We start from the raw sequence: 17,584 nt of genomic DNA on the forward strand, positions 1-17,584 counted from the left end.
TAATAGGCTACTCAAAAAGCCATGGTTTTATAACAGTAAAAGTAACTTATTAACTTTCTCCATTATTATTATTATTATTATTAGATTTAACAAAAAAGGTTTTTCATTATCACAAGAAGGTTTCTCATTCTAAGATGTTAAGTCATTATAACGTTATTAAAAATCATAATTAAGTTTCTCGTTATTATGATTTACAGAATCATATTTTATTCACCACTGTGGCGGAAACCTGCTTTCTATAAACCTTAGGCCTGGTTTCACAGACAGGGCTTAGACTAAACCAGGATTAGGCCCATAGTTCAATGAAGACATTTAAGTCAATTTTATAAATGTGCCTTAGGAAAAAAAACATTACTGGTGTGCATCTTGACACAAAACAAAAACACTGATCTATTTTAAGATCAGTCAGTGCAAGTTTCTTTCAGTTGAAACATTTTAGATTTACATTTTAGTCTGGGACTAGGTTTAAACGTTGTCTGTGAAACCAGGGGTTAAAACATTTCAAAAGTGACATTTCAGACTCAGTAACGGAAGCGCCCCACCCTCTTTCAACATCTATGACACATTGTAACGCCGTCCTCGGGCTCAGACGGAAATTGAGTTCATGGGAAGCAAGTGTTACTCTCCACCCTGATCTCTTCCTGGAAGTTAGACTGACCTTTATATGCCTCAGTCTGAATCGAGCACTGAACACCGAGAAACCTTTTAAAACACCAGAAGGTAAGATTGCTGAAAACAAGGATTTCATTTTCGCTTCTCTGTATATAACTAACGTTATAGCAACTACCACAAGGCACTCGCCATTATCCAAAAACTAAACGAAAAGATATGACTACGTAACTTTATTTTATGTGAAATTATTTGTTATTTCACAATTATTTTACGTGTGTCGGGTTAGATTAGGATTTCTGTTATTGACAATTAAATTAACAAATGAGGAAGCGCAGTGACCATTACGTTACGCCCTAGCTGCGCGCTGTGTACCACTTTCTTTTAACGTAACGAATAGCCTTATAAAAACATTAAATGAAGCATCTTTGATAAGCTAAATCTATTTTTATGCATTCGTTCTAAACGTGTATGTTGTCTAGTAATGTGGCACGTCAACAATTTAAACCCCATCTTGATTGTTATGCTAGCGGCTAACAGGTTTTGCTAATGTGAATCTTTCTTGTAGCTTTTTTTGTTTTTGTACTGAATGTGTTGACGTTTAGTTATTCAAAAGTACATGATTTAAAAGTGCATTTCCTTACGCTAAGATGTCTTTATATTTATCAGTAGCGAAAAAAATCATTGGCCTTTTTTGGAGCTGACATTCACCGACATAAACAAGATGGGCTGTAAGGTTCTGTGTCCAAGTGTTGCTCTTCTTGCTTATCTTATCATCTGTCAACATGTCCGAGGTAAGTATCTGTCTATCTATAAAGAATTTTAAGTACGATTACAAAATTACATTAAAGTTTTGTGGATTTTGTTCTGTGTGTTAGTTTTAATATCATCCGAATGCTAGTGCAAAAAAGTAACCTTAATCAGATGTGCAGAAAAAGAAACTAAAATTTACATTATACAGTCTTTGTCTTCCGGCAGTACCATACGAAAATATTCATGACACATAAACAGGGTTGTCAGATGTCACTAGGGGAAAAGCCCATATTAAACCACTTAAGGTTTTTGTTTTTCCAGGAAACGGGCATTAAGGATATATCCATTTTTTCCCTACACCCCATGACGCTTTTCGTGAATTGTGGGAGTAACTTCCACAGAAGTGTAAACAATCAGATACTTCAAATAAACTTGTTTAATGGTTAGCTCTAATAATGCTACATATAAGCAAAAACTGGTACAATGTGAGAAGATGGATAAGGTTCTGTTTTAAATATATTTAAAATGGGAGATTCTTAGTGCATTCCAGTGAATTATTCATGAGATATTGTTCATTAAAGCTGCAGTCTGTAAGTTTTGCCTCTTTGTCGCCATCTATGTTTGAAAACTTGGAATTGCAAGCTGCTTGTGGAATTATCTCGCTTGCGTGAGTTGTGAGTCGGCATGGCTGCAGCGCAGATGAATCTAATGTTTTGAGGTGAATGTGTGGCAGTCAGTCACGCACCAGTGTGGATGTTTACTGTACTTCGCAATCACAGATTCTAGTCTACGTCTTGGAATATATGACCCAAATAAGAATTTTCACCGAATTGGCATCTGAACAAGTAACAAGTCTGCCACGTTTGTTCTGACCATCTGAGGAAAAAAGCATTACCATAAATCGCGCCAATGGTGATTTAATCTAAAGATCAGTTAGCTCATATCACATCAAACCAAACCGTGCAAAATATTATTATTATTATACTTTATTCTCAAATTATTAATGCTAACAACATCAGCATTGCGTGACTATGAGTATAGTGTGTTTTTGCGTGTGATTTCAATTTCTGTACAGTCTAATATCTAATTGTCATGCCATTAGAATTTCATATTGAGAAATTCTTTTAACCCAAAAAGCAAATTATTCTCCCTTCGAACTGGTTTTCTTTAAAATGCAAATCTTGTGTAATCCCAGGCTCTCTGTAATCAGAAGCACATTTAAAACTGAAATATAATTTAATACCATTCACATGTGTTTCATAAACACACAATCCTTTCTGGATTACAATCCGCCATCAAAATGATACATTTAATTATTCTAGCTGCTGTGAGAAAAGGCTATAAACGATCTGCCACCTGCAGGATCCTCACATGCGATAGCCTACTAGCCGGGACAACTTCATGTTTACAGACGTAACGTAATGACGCAGTGCCATGCTCGAATTTCTGGCGAAACCCTACCCGTACCGCAGACCACAAGAGCACAGTGTCTTTTTTGTCTTTTTCATATTGTTACAGTCTTTTATTTTTGCAAAATAATCAGAAGGACAGAACACAGAGAACTTAACAGAAGTCTTGAAACTGATATTCTTGTGATTATCCATGTCCTGTTTGATAAAAATATAGAATGACGAAAAATGTACAGCTCATTCAGTCAATCTGACAGATAAGGATTATTTGTAGCACGCCCTTAAAATATGTAATAATTTGTTTTTAGTCTATCTGAGTGACACTTGGCGAAACCAGAAGTGCCGCCCATATTTTAAAATGCAGTACGTTCCTTTAGACAGGGTTGGATAACATATTTCCATTCTAAGAATTGTGTAGTGCTGTAAAATAATATTAAAGTACACTTGGTGAGTTCATTCACCTAACAAAGTGTAGACAAGTGTATAGCGTATTAGCGTAATGTTGATACTAGCAACTAACAGTGCTTTGGAAACAGAAAGGTTTTAGCTTAAAGCTTGATAATCCTAATCAGGGTCACAGCATGCTGCTACTGTACACAGAAATAACCGAAATCATCACTGGTAAACATGGTACACACACATGAATTCCATTGCTTCAATAATGAAATGGATGCATGAAGCCAAAATAAATTTTAGCGTATATATGCGCCTGCAACAATATCCTCAGGCTGTTCATTGGTGCGCTTGTAATGATTTCAGGACAGATTTAATCATGACCTTAACCAGCAGATGTGTTTTTGTCCCCAGTGCATAAATATTTATGTAACCTTGATACATTTTGCAATGATAACAGTGGTAAAACTGTATGAAAGGAACTTCAGTACATGATTTACTCAGTTGTAGTTAGCACCAATGTGTGTAGCATTAGAGACCGTTGTGTTTTTACCCAAACGTTACTTTAGTTTTAGTGTTTGAAAGAGCCAAAGTTGACAATATTTGGGCTATATTTAAAAAGGGGGGAGGGTGGATGATTAAGTGTGAACAACACATGAAAAAAAAAAAAAAAAAGTAAAAACTGTTATTAAACTTTAATTAGCTGATCCCATTTGAGCATTGAGATTTAATTTCATGTTAATCTATATTCACCTCCTAGTAATATTTTTTTAACCAAATATAAGAATAGAATGGAGCAGACGTTGCACTATTAGTAAGAATGATGATGATCAAAATAGTACTGCATCAGATTAGTGTAAAGCATATGTTTTGTCTTTATTTCCACAGCGCAATGCGCACCGCCGCCTTTTGCATCAAATGTCATTTTAACATCAGAGTATCTCCCAACTCAAAGTTTCCCAGATGGATCCAAAGTAACATTTGAGTGTGTGATTGGACACAAGCCAGCTGACTCAAAAGCATCTAAATCGGTTACCTGTCAGGGAAACCAGTGGACAAGTCTGGAACTCAGTTGCACAAGTATGTACTGTCATTAAAATATGTTAAGTACCCTACATTTGTAAATTTCTCTAAAATGCCTTTTGTCTAATTTAGATATGTGAAAGGATGAATGTTATTGGTCAACAAGTCATTAAATAGCTTAACAATCATTAAATAGCTCATAGTGGACAGCAGGAAGCATCACAGTATCACACATTTCCTCTTAAAATAAATCCCTGTATCATGTAATGAAGCAACACTAAAGATTATTTTTCATTATTTAAAGAGCACCAATTCTAAATCCGTCAATATCTTGAATACATTACAGGAAAACTCTGTGGAAGCCTGAGGGATTTTCTTAATGGGAGATATGAAATGACTGGAAATTTATTTGGTGACACAGCTAAACCAGTTTGTGACAAAGGGTTAGTGAAAGTCACTTTCTTTGTGGTGGATTTAAATGTGTTTTAAACCATATGGAATTTAGGTTGTGAGCTGTGAGGAAAATCATTGCTTTCAGATACATGTTAGCGGGTCAGGAAGCAACAAGAACATGCAGAGATCAGGGATGGGATGGCCGAGATCCTCTCTGTGAATGTATGTTAGTTCTTACATTTGAATCAAATATGATATTGAAGAGCACAAAACCATTCCCAAATAAATACCTATTCACCAGGATATGTTTTTCTCTTTAGCTGTGAAATGTACAGCACCTCCAGCCATAGAAAATGGGCAACTTGACAATGAGCCTTTGGAGAGTTATGAGTATTTACAAGCAGTCTCTTATAGATGTAACGGAGGACTTAATCTTATAGGACAATCAACACTTCATTGTTCTGAGGATGGAACCTTTAAACCAGATCCACCGAAATGTTTTGGTAAGTTATGGTTCAAATGCCAGTCAAGAGATGAAAGAAAAAAAATCAGTTGTGAGTAGGGTTGGGTATCGAAAACCGGTTCCATTTTAGAACCGGTTCCAAATTTCCAAGAACTGGGTATTCGATAAGACGCGTGCATTTCGATTCTGCTTAACGATTCCTGCATTCGCATTTTAATGTGATTTAAAACTATTTAAGTGGAGGAACGGAAAGAACTTGCGCCTTGTTTGCGTACAGCACGAGCATAGACATAAGAGCGCAAGCACAGAGAATAGCGGTCTCGGTGTGGGTTCCCAGGGTTAAGGCATTTCCTCTGCAGAAAAGGTTGTTCTGAGTTCTTTCATATTTATCGGCCAGAATGCAGAAAACTACGTCAGTATATCATCATAAATACAGCCGTTTTTTGTCTTAAGTGCATGCGTGTTTTCTTTCTCATCTGTTTACGTTCAAAGTATTTTTAGATCTGCCTGCGTTCGGTGTTAGAGAGACAGCAGCCTAATAAACGCGCTGCTTGTCATTAATGTTAATCAAAGAACAAAAATCCTTCACTGATCTTGACTGAATATCTTTAGTAACTTTAATAATCTATACTTTTTTATGAAAAGAAAACTATGCAGTGTTTTTAAACTTAATTACAGTTTCTGTACCTGAAATTTGGTTCAGTTGTATTTATTTATGCTATTGCTAATTGATTTGTTTGTTCCTATTTTATTACTGACTGTTTACTTGTCTTTAACACTTTAATATTTGAAACTTATATTAGTGTAGTTTTTTTTTTTTTTGTAAAGCATAGGCAAAAGTTCCTCTTGTAGGCCTAAGTGTTCTGTATGCTTCAGATTTTTGCTCATGTTATTCAGCTGCAACAGAATGCTTTGTAAAAAGACAGAATAAATATTTGACATCTAAATGTTTGAGATTTTTTTTTTTTGTTTACACTGGATTTTTTTATTTGAATTGAAACTAGGATTCGTTAAAAATCAGAATCGATAAGCAGAATCGGAATCGATAAAATTAAAACGATACCCAACCCTACTTGATGAAAAATTTTATGATCAGTACTCTTCTTTTACGTAAACATATTTTTTCTTTTCTTTTTTCCCAGATGGGTGTCCAACGCCTAAAATTCCTAATTCAAAAAGAACTGGTGGAAAATCACCCCCCTACAAGCTGGGTCACTTTATAGAATACAAATGTGATGATGGCTATACACTGCCAAGAAAAGGTTATATTGTGTGTAGAGCAAATGGATGGGACCCTGAACCACCAAGGTGTATTGGTAAGACTGAAATTATTTCTTTCTTTAATGCATGACTGCATTCTGTAAAGGAACAGTTTACCCAAAGTGAAAGTTGTCATATAGCCTGTATATACTTGTGCTGTTGTTTGAGGAAGGCATAGTGAGTTATAGTGAGTCTAACTAATCACATTCAAGTGGTTCAAAAGATAGAAAATAGCAATAATGTTATAATAACTAAAATAGTAGTGGATCTGTTTACTGGAGTTTCGAATAAAGTGACCAAAATGCATGTTACTTGGGTTCATCTCCACAGAGAATTGTCGTTTGCCTGAGTTAAGTGAACATGTCACTTTAACAGAGGAATTCCGCTCACGTGGAAGTTTTACGCATGGATCCAATGTAATAGTTGGATGCATTAGTGGATATGAGCCAGTTGATGCAACAGTATCTAAAACAATTACCTGTGAGGAAACCAAGTGGACAAAATCACCCTTGACTTGTAAAGGTAAGTATGATTATTAAATATGGTGTTTCAGATTTATTTCTTTTTCTTTTTCATGAAGCACAAAAGGAGATGCTTAGCAGAAAGTGAATGAGTCCGGGCCATGTGGAGCTCTGCATGACAACATGACATCATAGAAATTGGCCATACAAATTTTCACTATATTCCAAGTCTTGATTAAAAACCAGTTTACATGTCCATTTATGTCATGTATATCTGAAGAAACCTTTAGAAAGTTTCTTATCTCTCTCTTAAAGTTCAGGTTTTATTTCTGGTGTTCTCTAGACTTGTACTCTTACACATTTCTACTTTCCTAACCCAATGCATATGTTGACTCTCAGCCCTACCTACAACTCCCCCTACTGCCACAACTACCACAACTGCTGTGACTTCCACAGTTCGTACAACGTCCAAGGCTCCTAAAGAGAAGGGTATTGTCTTATAAATCTATACTTTATTATAAAAAATATTACATACACATTAATGTTCTCCTAATAGTCCTGCTTTAGAGTTAACAACATTAAGATCCAGAAGGAGAGAGCTCAGAAACTTTCTGTGGTGATGTTCAGACATTTCTTAACAATAACGAGAAAATTATGGCCAACAGTTTAGGGCTGGAAATTTTTAGCCACCACAATCAGGGATGTGATTACAAATATCGTCCAAAAACCAAATTCAAATCAATTGGGAATTAAAGTGGTTATATGTATGCTCTAAATTCTTAGAAGTACTACTATATGTCTGCTCTGATATGCCTGTAGAAATAATCTGATACAATACTCTAGTCTCAAAGGTAGTTGGTATAATTCAATTCATTTGTATTGCACTTTTCACAGCATATTCACCAACCATGTATAGGCCAGATTTATGCATGAAATCTGTTTTCAAATGTTTCCGCAAACAAATCATTCACCAGTAACATTCCAATAGCATATTACATTTTATTCCTTAGTCTACAAAAAAAGAATAGCTGAAACCACACATACTTAAATCTCACAATCTGGGTGGGTTTATGTTTATTTTATGCATGGATATATAATTTCAAGTATATTTCATACACGGTAAAAGAGTAAGAAAATGTGTCATGTTTGCTGAGATTGACGAAAGGCTGTGAAGGAAAGGTTGCATGGATCTCTTATACAGAGATGGATTTGCTGCGTTTTATACAAATTAATAACCTCAGGCACACAGTTGCTCAATTAGGATACTCATTTACATTAGAACAAGATTAAGGGAAAAAATCATGTTCTTAATTGTGTTGTGAATGAGGCAGACATTTTTAATGTGAAGTCCTCTTTTGTGTGTAAATACACTCCACACAATTATTGGGGAATGAGACTCACCATTCTAAAGCAGCTTTACTAAGAGCAGTGCTTTACAAAACCGTGCACTGTGCCGATGGTAGCAAGGAAAGCTCTGTGATGTTAAAGTAGGTGAGGAAAATAACTTGAGTGGAACTAAGATTCGGCTGGGGAAGCCTTCATCTGGCACACATTTATACAGCATACATATAAATGACACTTTTAACAAATGTAATCCTGATACATAATGCTAGATAATTTTTACTGACTTTACAAAAATTAAATAAACTATTATAATTCTGTTTTTTTTTTTTTTTTTGTGGATCAGTAAGTGAATCATTCTACATTGAAACAATTTCCCCCACCCCTACTAAAATGATAAATGAGTTGTTGTCAGTGCAACTCTTATGGAAGTAGAATAATGACAATAGTTTTTGAAACAAAGCATGCTGAATTCCACAAATCAATAAAAAGATGCATTGCAATTAACAGTGCTTGCATTTTAATGCCTTGTATTTCCAGGGTTTGCATTTTTAGGTCCTGAAATTGAACATGGTTGTTTATTTAAGCTGTGAATGTTTCAATTCAAAATATTTCACACATATTTTCATAATTAAAAATTCAATAATTCATATTCACCTTCCAGAATTCACTTCCAAAATATTCAATCTGTTTAAAAATACGATGTATAATATTCGACAGGCAAATTTCAGTCATTTTATTTCACTTTCCAAATTCGCTGCCACAAATTCAGTGGTTAAAATTCGCCAGAAAATTCAGCGGTGCACATCCGGGAACTGCAGGAATAGCAGTAGAGCACCGATGCATGAGCTCCAGCTGATGTCAGCCGCTCACCAGCAAGTGGCGCAAGCGGCTGTTGATGAAGGCCATAATGTGGATCAAGTAATTTATTCACAAAAACTGATTTGCAGAAATGTGAATTATTTAATTTTTAATTATGAAAATGTGTGTGAAATATTTTGAATTGAAATATTCACAGCTTAAATAAACAACTATGTTAAATTTCAAGACCTAAAAATGCTGTTTAAGCACTGTTAATTGCAATGCATCTTTTTTTCGATTTGTGGAATTCAGCATGCTTTGTTTCAAAAACTATTGTCATTATTCTACTTCCATATACTCTCCATATCATTGCCATTAAAATTTTTACTCTATATTTAATATCTACTAACTCTAAGAATAAATAACACTGTGTAGCATTTTGTGATATTGGCACTTGTACTGATGACTTGATACCTTTGTGGCTTTTTTTAAATATTGGCCATTATTTTATTAGTTTACATTAATATGTTGTTATAAAGTGAAACAAGACATTTAATAATGTTATTAGCTCTTCATAATGTGACTGTTGGGGGAATACTTTTTTCTTCTTCTTATTAAATATGGTGTTTCAGATTTATTTTTTTCATTTTCATGAAGCACAAAAGGAGATGCTTAGCAGAAAGTGAATGAGTCCGGGCCATGTGGAGCTCTGCATAACAACACGACATCATAGAAATTGGCCATATAAATTTTCACTATATTCCAAGTCTTTAAAAACCAGTTTACATGTCCATTTGTGTCATGTATATCTGAAGAAACCTTTAGAAAGCTTCGTATCTCTCTCTTCAAGCATGGTTTTATTTCTGGTGTTCTCTACTCTTATTTCTACTTTCCTAACCCAATGCATATGTTGACTCTCAGCCCTACCTACAACTCCCCCTACTGCCACAACTGCTGCAACATCCAAGGCTCCTAAAGAGAAGAAGGGTATTGTCTTATAAATCTATACTTTAATGTGTATCTAATATTTTTTTATATAAAAAATCTAATATCTAATATATTTTTAGATAATATTCCTGCTTTAGAGTTAACAACATTAAGATCCAGGAGGAGAGAGCTCAGAAACTTTCTGTGGTGATGTTCAGACATTTCTTAACAATAATGAGAAAATTATGGCCAACAGTTTAGGGCTGGAAATTTTTATCACCAGTAAAATCATTCACCAGTAACATTCCAATATCATATTACATTTTATTCCTTAGTCTACAAAAAAAGAATGGCTGAAACCACACATACTTAAATCAAACAATCTGGGTGGGTTTATGTTTATTTTATGCATGGATATTTAATTTTAAGTATATTTCATATATAGTAAAAGAGTAAGAAAATGTGTCATGTTTGCTGAGATTGACGAAAGGCTGTGAAGGAAAGGTTGCATGGATCTCTTATACAGAGATGGATTTGCTGCGTTTTATACAAATTAATAACCTCAGGCACATGGTTGCTCAATTAGGATACTCATTTAAATATAATATAAATGACACTTTTAACAAATGTAATCCTGATACATAATGCTAGATAATTTTGACTAACTTATATTATAATAGTTTATATTTAAATTTTGTAGTTGTTTTTTTGTTGTTCGGTGTGTTTTTATTTTATTTTTATTTTTTTGTGGATCAGTGAGTGAATCATTCTACATTGAAACAATTTCCCCCACCCCTACTAAAATGAGAGAGTATTTATACCTCTGGTTTTTTAAACTTTAAAGGGATAGTTCACCCAAAAATGAAAATTTGATGTTTATCTGCTTACCCCCAGGGCGTCCAAGATCAAGATTCTTCAGTAGAACACAAACAAAGATTTTTAACTCAAACCGTTGCAGTCTGTCAGACCTATAATGACAGTCAATGGGCACACAATCTTTGAGAGTAAAAAAAACCATGCACAGACAAATCCAAATTAAACCCTGCCGTTCGTGATGATACATTGATGTCCTAAGACACGAAACGATCGGTCCATCATTCTCTTCTGTTTACTTCACTTCCTGTTTCAACGCGATTTAGTTTCGGTTTGGTTGGTTCCTGAATGTGACCTCCTTGCATCGTAACACATACGCACACAGATTATATATATATATATATATATATAATATAATGCATATGCGGTAATACCGCATACCGTGCTATTGAGCCACTCAAAATTACCGCAAGGGAAATTCCTTAACCGTGACAGCCCTATTTTAAATAATCTACTTTATCTAGATTATTCATCTATTTGAATATTCATAATTTTCCTCCTCTTTTACTGTTTCCTAACTGTATTCTTCTTCCACAGAAGACACAACAGAAACAAGTATGCGTAAGTATTTTTTTTTTTTAACTATACTATTCAATAAAGAGCTGATTCCTCTTGTCAGAAATGGTCATCCTTGGCTCCTTGTTCTTTTTGATCTGAAATGTATGAAACTGGTGGATTGTGATATTTGATAATTGTAGTATTCCTGTAAATGAGATTCAAAGTATCCTATAATATGCTGGTTTCTGAGCATTCATATGGTCATATCATATTTCTGGTTGGGCATTGTAACTTTCTTTTAGATGACAGTTTGCCTTTGGGTTATGTTTAATTTTGTTATAAGGGTTACAAAATGATTTGTATTTTATGATAGGTTGCAAGGATATGTCTTGTGCTGTTGATTTTATTTATTTATTTTTTGCAGCTACATGGCAAAAAGGAATTCTTGGTGTAGTTGGTGTGGGTAAGTCACAGTCTGCATAATTCACCTGATAATCTACATGTCCTATACCTTCTTTTTATTCAGTACAATCAAAAAATCTGTTGTTAAGTTGTTGCGGTGTTGGGCTTTAAAGGGGACATCAGATGCCCATTTTCCACAAGTTGGTATGATTCTTTAGGATCTTAATGAAAAGTGTATAACATACTTTGGTTAAAATTTCTTAATGCTAGTGTAAAACAACACCCTTTTTACCATTGTCAAAAACAGCTCTGTTCACAGCGACATTTCGGTGCATGTCCTTTTAAATGCTTATTAGTTCTGCTCACCCTGCCCCTCTCTTCCATGGGGTGACGAGCCGTTCTCTAGACTGTTAACTTTAGCCGCATTCGTTGCAAAACTTGCTAACTAGCACATTATTAGGAAAGGCGATTTGCAAAGATCCATAAAAAAAAAATGGATAAAAAGGATAGTTCCGGTCCTTGAATCTGATTGGTTGAGCCGTGTTCAAAGCTGTTGTAAATTACTCTACACATCTACACCTATATACCTCTTTGCGTCAGTGTGTTGCTCGGCAACCTCTTCGTTGCAACCACAACCATTTCTGAGGAACTACATTGTTTGGTGGAATAATTAATGTTTTTGATATAATAATGTTTTTATTAATATCATTACATTTTAATTTGCTTTGTTTTCTTTTGTGAAACCTTGCTCCACGTCGTGTCTAACAACGCCCCTTAGCTGTTATACATTCACTGTAAACCACGGCTTCTTGGGACTTATTGCTTTATTTTATATTCACTTCAGATGAAGCTGGATCACGAATGATTCACACGAACAGACGCATTTAGGTAGATTCCCTTCAAAAACAAAAGTAAGCCTTTGCGTCTTCAGCGGCTCTGATGTCAGGAGTAAATGACGACTGCTATGTTCATTATTGCATCCAACAACATGAACACCTCAGTCGCTTAGGAGACATTCTTGTCTACACCGTCGAAACAATGGTGGACTGTTTACAGCTCACTCAGAGCGGGACTATGCTGAAACACCAGTGTCAATCAACAATCATGGGAGCGGCCTGAGTCTGTGAGATGTCACGCAGCCAAGAATCTGTAAACGGCTTGATCTGAAAAAGTGATTGTGATTTGAGGGGATTTAAAAAATTTAAAAAGCACTGGGTGGATTTTTATCATTATAGGGTGGTTGTGTACACACATTGTCACACACATTTATGTTCAAACAACAAGTGAATTTTGAATCTGATGTCCCCTTTAAAATGTCTGGGTTTGGTTCCAGGGATTTAAAAAAAAATCGAATCAATCTTTTATAATAAAAAATGCAAGGAAACTGAGAATATAATTAACATTTTTCCTATTTGATAAGGACTATTTTCTGGACAATAAGTCTCACCTGATTATCACACTGGGCTAAAATTGCATTGAGACAAAAAAAATTTAATATATAATATATATATAACGGGTCCCTTCACTTCAACAAATCCTTTAAATTTAACAGTATTCAGAATAGAAAAGAAAAAAGTTTAAAGTAATGTGTATTATAGTGGCATTTATTATTAAAAACATTTATAGATGTTGTGACCTATCGGTAAGCCCCGCCCCCCTTAGTTACTGTTGCTCCCTCGGACAAACAAACGAAGTTGCTCACTGTCTTACAATGACAGCTACAGTGTGAAAACCTTGTCCCACGAAGTTTTTGCACAATTTTGGACACACAATGCCACCAAATGGGAATTAAATATTCCATGGAGTGATTTATAAAACATTTAAAATTAAATACGGTGGGTAACTCGAAGGAGGGTTTACAGATCACAATGTAAGCGGGAGAAGTCTCATATTACGGTCGGTCATCATGATCGCAGATGACAACATGCAGGATCAACACTGTTCATGTATCACAGGGTACGATTAAATTAATGTACATTTAACCAGTTTAATATTGATTAACCAGTTTTATAGTTTTGTTGTGCTTTCATGTAGGATTCTGATGTTACTAGAAAAAGAATTTGAATTTTGTTTTTATTTAAATCAAGATTAATCATTTGTAATGCAATTCCTTTCTGTTTAGTGGCTGCTGGTGGATTGCTGTGCCTTGTGTATTTCAAGTTTATCAAGAAACGGTAAGTTATCTGCACCGTCTCAGTTGCTTCTTGTGTGTTTTCTAGGCTCTTGTTCTTACACTGTCGTATTGAGTAATAAATTAATACTTTGCATTCAGTGGTTGCAAAACAGTTAGAAGGTTCGGGTGAAATTTCCACACATTTTCCATGGGAAATGGCGACGCCTTTGAGGTTTAGGATTAATATACCAGCTGTTTATCATGCACATGCTGACTTTTGGATTGCAGCTCAAAGCTGCAAAGGTGGTGACTATTCCCTGGTATAGAACTAGACTACCCATAATCCTGCAAAGAACGCCAGCTTTCAAAGAAACCTCTGGTCCCATGAAGCATTGCAAATGACATAAATGAGCCAGTATCCTTCCAACTACCCCTCTCAAGCTGTGATCCTATTCACAGGGCACCTGGCTGTGAATACTGTATATAGGCATTCACTTTTTCAAAATCTGTTCTTTTCACCATCAGGTGATTGGAACATACCTTAAAAGTACTTATATTAACGGGTATATGCATATTTTTGAATATTTTGCAGTCAAATGTATTTTTATAATGGTATCATTTTTGTTTTAGGCATGTCATTCACATTGCTTCATGGGCATTCTCTATCCAGCTTTTTTGCTGTTGAGATTCATCTTGGTTGTTTATTTGGTTATTACAAGTGAAAGTGTACTGTCACACTTTTGAGCAGGTGATTAAATATAAATGCAATAATGTATCAAACCACAAAATGCTTCATTGTACATAAAAATTCAAATGGAAAAAAAAAAAAGTTCCCATGAAATATTCTTGTGGAAATTTTTGCGAGCCTTCACTCTTAAAAATAAAGGTGCTTAAAATGTACTTCACAGCGATGCTATTGAAGAACCATTCAGTCAAAAGTTATTTTAAAGAGCCATGTCTTCCTTACCTTTTTATAATCTGAAGAACCTTTTTTCGCCACAAAGAAACCTGTCTTCCTTCTTCCTTCCTTCTTTCGCCAGAAAGGTTCTTCAGATGTTAAAGGTTCTTTATGGAACCATTTAGACAAAAAGGTTCTTCTATGGCATTGTGAAGCACCTTTATTTTTAGAGTGTTTATGCTGGTAGTCTATATGGGAAGCAGAGTGCTGTTTTGTTTGTTCTCCCAGGTAGAGGTGTTTTCTGTGTTTAAGAGTGGGGTGAGGTCTTGTAAATGTGTGCTGGATTGAGGTTTAATATACCCAGCTATTAATCAATGCACATGCTGACCTTTACCGGACTTTTGGATTGCAGCTCAGAACATGAAAAGGTTGCTAAAAAGGATGAGGAAGAATTATAAGTCCCTCGCATATCTGGTAAGGACAATGAGAAATATGCAGCTTTATCTAAGACAAAACATCTTCTCCTAAGAGTTTCTGAACATTGTACAAGCATCATTGACATTTAAATGTGGACAGTCAGATTTCTGATGTTAGAAGCCATCAATCCCAAAATATAAGAACTTGAGAACGAGTCAGTTAAGACTATGATTGTGGAGAATTTGAGTTTTGAAGGCTCTTCCTCATTATGTATTTAGCATATCCATACATAAATTGTAATTTATTTATCAACCACCCTGAGTGTCTTCAAGACGCTTGGCTTATTTTTTTTTTTCTTCTAACTAACTGGGACTTACCAGATTTCATACCTTAAAAATATAGAATATTATCATTTATATAATTCATTCTTTGTTCTTAATAAATGGCATGCATTATTCTGTTGCATTTTGTAAATGATCCTCTATATAATTTTTGCACTTATTACAGGTCTTCATGAAGTTGTCCTGGATGAAATCCAAGTGAAGAATCCTGCAAATATAAAACTTTTATATACGCACTTCCCAGAATCTGGCAAAAAGCAGGCTGATTTCCCGCAACAAATTCCTCCATAATCAGACCCAGTGTTACTTTGAAAAAGCAAGCTTGATTTGGAGTAACTCTTTTCTAGCAGTCGCTAACTTTTTTCCCATTCTGTACTATTCTGAAACAGATCTGTCTCCGCATAAGTCAGGTTTATTTCACTTTTATAAAGTGTATGTTTGTCATTTCTTAATTTTTAACACTGTTAATACAATGATCACTCTTCTCAATGATGTTGCTGTTCCTGAAAAAAATCTAAGTATTTATGACAACAAAAGTGCACTTGACTGTCCCTTAACTCACTGATTTAACCAGGGGTTACATTTAACATGAATATTTATGTAGCAAGTCTAATCAAATCTCTCATTTAAAAGAAATGAATGTCTGAATTTGTAACTTCCATAGTATTTGTGAATCCACATTGTACAAACAAAACCAAATGTTGTATAATGCTCAAGGCTTTGTTTTTGTTTTTTTTAATTTTGCCTATTGTTACTTTTCATTTGGATAAAACAGGATGTGTATGTTCCAGTAAATATTTTGCAGAATGTGATTTGCTGTGCAGATTTTAAATTGAAAGTTCTGTTTAATCCTGCTTAAGAACTTAAAGTGCCTTTTCATTCTAAGGTTTTTGTAAAGTGTTATCTAGCTGTATGTTTTCAGCAGAATTTGGATAGGTTCTAATTACATTAGAAATGCTTTGTTATTGGTCTCGATTACAGACTTAGATCTAATGAAGAAAAAGAAAAGACAGTTTGGTAAACCTCTCATTTCTGCGATGTTAAAATTTACTTGTCTATTTTATTAATATTTACAGAATTTTCCAAAGTACTCAAACCCAAATACCTACAGAGGCCTAATTGTTATTGGGCATTGTTTTTCCTCTTTTGGGAAAGTTTGCTCTAAAATGCTATAATTTATACAAACTTGCTCTTGCCAAATTGCAGTCAAGTAAAATAGTCTGTAGTTTAGTTCAGTTAATATTTTCAGCCATTTTTGTTAAAATAGTAATTTAATTTGAATAGCAAAATGTTTCCCCAAATGAGTCATTTTTCATTTGTGTGTGTGTTGAAATTGCCTGTTTTACTGTTTGTTTGTTTTTTCAGCTTGCAATTTCAAACATGTATCATATTGTTGCAATTAGGAGTTTGGAATGGTTTTGAACCACTATTTTATCTGCCATTTTAAATTAGGAATGCTCTAGTTCTAGTTCTACCAATCAACAAAGTTGATCAAATATAAATCCACCTCTCGCAATTCTGTATTTCACTGAGATGTCTGGGTCCCTGGAACATCTCAAAATAAAAGCTCCACAAACAAAACAGAACACTTGGGTTCTTAACTGATAAATGCTTCCGTTTGTTTGTTTTATTTTAGTTCTTAGTGCTTAAGTCTGCAATATCTGATTCTGTTTGACAAAGTGTGATGTAAAATTAGATTTTGCAAGACCAGTAGCTACATCTCATATTCAACCAGTACAGCTGCTTTCTGTATCACAAGGCTGCCAATAAACCATGTTCAGTCACCGTATTGCACTTCCCCTAAAAGCATTGTTACAAGGAGCAATCAATTGAGATGTTCAGTTATAGTTTAATCATTCATCTAGTAAAAAGGATGTTCATAACATGATTACAATGCCCTGCTCTGATTGCAAATCTAGTGACATGAACTGTTCTTCTGTATCAGTAGAATATACAGTGTATGTTTCACATGTATTCCCAACAAAACACACTGTAAAAATAAAACATTCAACATGAATCCTACTGCACATGGCTTATTTTGAATAGACAATATTGCTCCAATGAGCTTTTTAACAAAAATAGTCACTTCAATTAACTTTAGGTCCAGTTGAAAACAGCAAAATTATGGCAAGTTATACTGCATTTCAAAAAAGATTTATGTCTTCTATAAAGCATTCAATCTTTGTATTTTTACACAATTTTGGGCATC

The 17,584-nt window shown here is 34.6% G+C and overlaps 1 protein-coding gene across 7 annotated transcripts; it reads left to right on the forward strand.

Annotated features, from left to right (window-relative positions):
* The first annotated feature begins 578 nt into the window (after positions 1-578).
* LOC131531832 (complement receptor type 1-like) lies at positions 579-17,392 on the forward strand. Of its 7 annotated transcripts, none has more exons than XM_058762930.1 (15): positions 579-720; positions 1,279-1,403; positions 4,053-4,244; positions 4,534-4,630; positions 4,726-4,802; positions 4,901-5,083; positions 6,186-6,359; positions 6,634-6,825; positions 7,164-7,253; positions 9,828-9,893; positions 11,244-11,267; positions 11,629-11,667; positions 13,729-13,780; positions 15,030-15,091; positions 15,542-17,392. In XM_058762930.1, the coding sequence occupies exons 2-14, from the start codon at positions 1,334-1,336 to the stop codon at positions 15,073-15,075; spliced, it is 1,302 nt and encodes a 433-aa protein (XP_058618913.1). In that variant the 5' UTR covers positions 579-720; positions 1,279-1,333; the 3' UTR covers positions 15,076-15,091; positions 15,542-17,392. The 7 variants fall into 7 exon arrangements, with proteins under 7 accessions (XP_058618913.1, XP_058618912.1, XP_058618915.1 ...); XM_058762929.1 differs by having other exon boundaries at positions 13,729-13,779; positions 15,014-15,091; XM_058762932.1 differs by lacking the exon at positions 7,164-7,253 and having other exon boundaries at positions 13,729-13,779; positions 15,014-15,091.
* Positions 17,393-17,584: the final 192 nt, after the last annotated feature.

This window comes from Onychostoma macrolepis, chromosome 23 (assembly GCF_012432095.1).
Source record: "Onychostoma macrolepis isolate SWU-2019 chromosome 23, ASM1243209v1, whole genome shotgun sequence".
NCBI classification, from domain to species: Eukaryota; Metazoa; Chordata; class Actinopteri; order Cypriniformes; family Cyprinidae; genus Onychostoma; species Onychostoma macrolepis.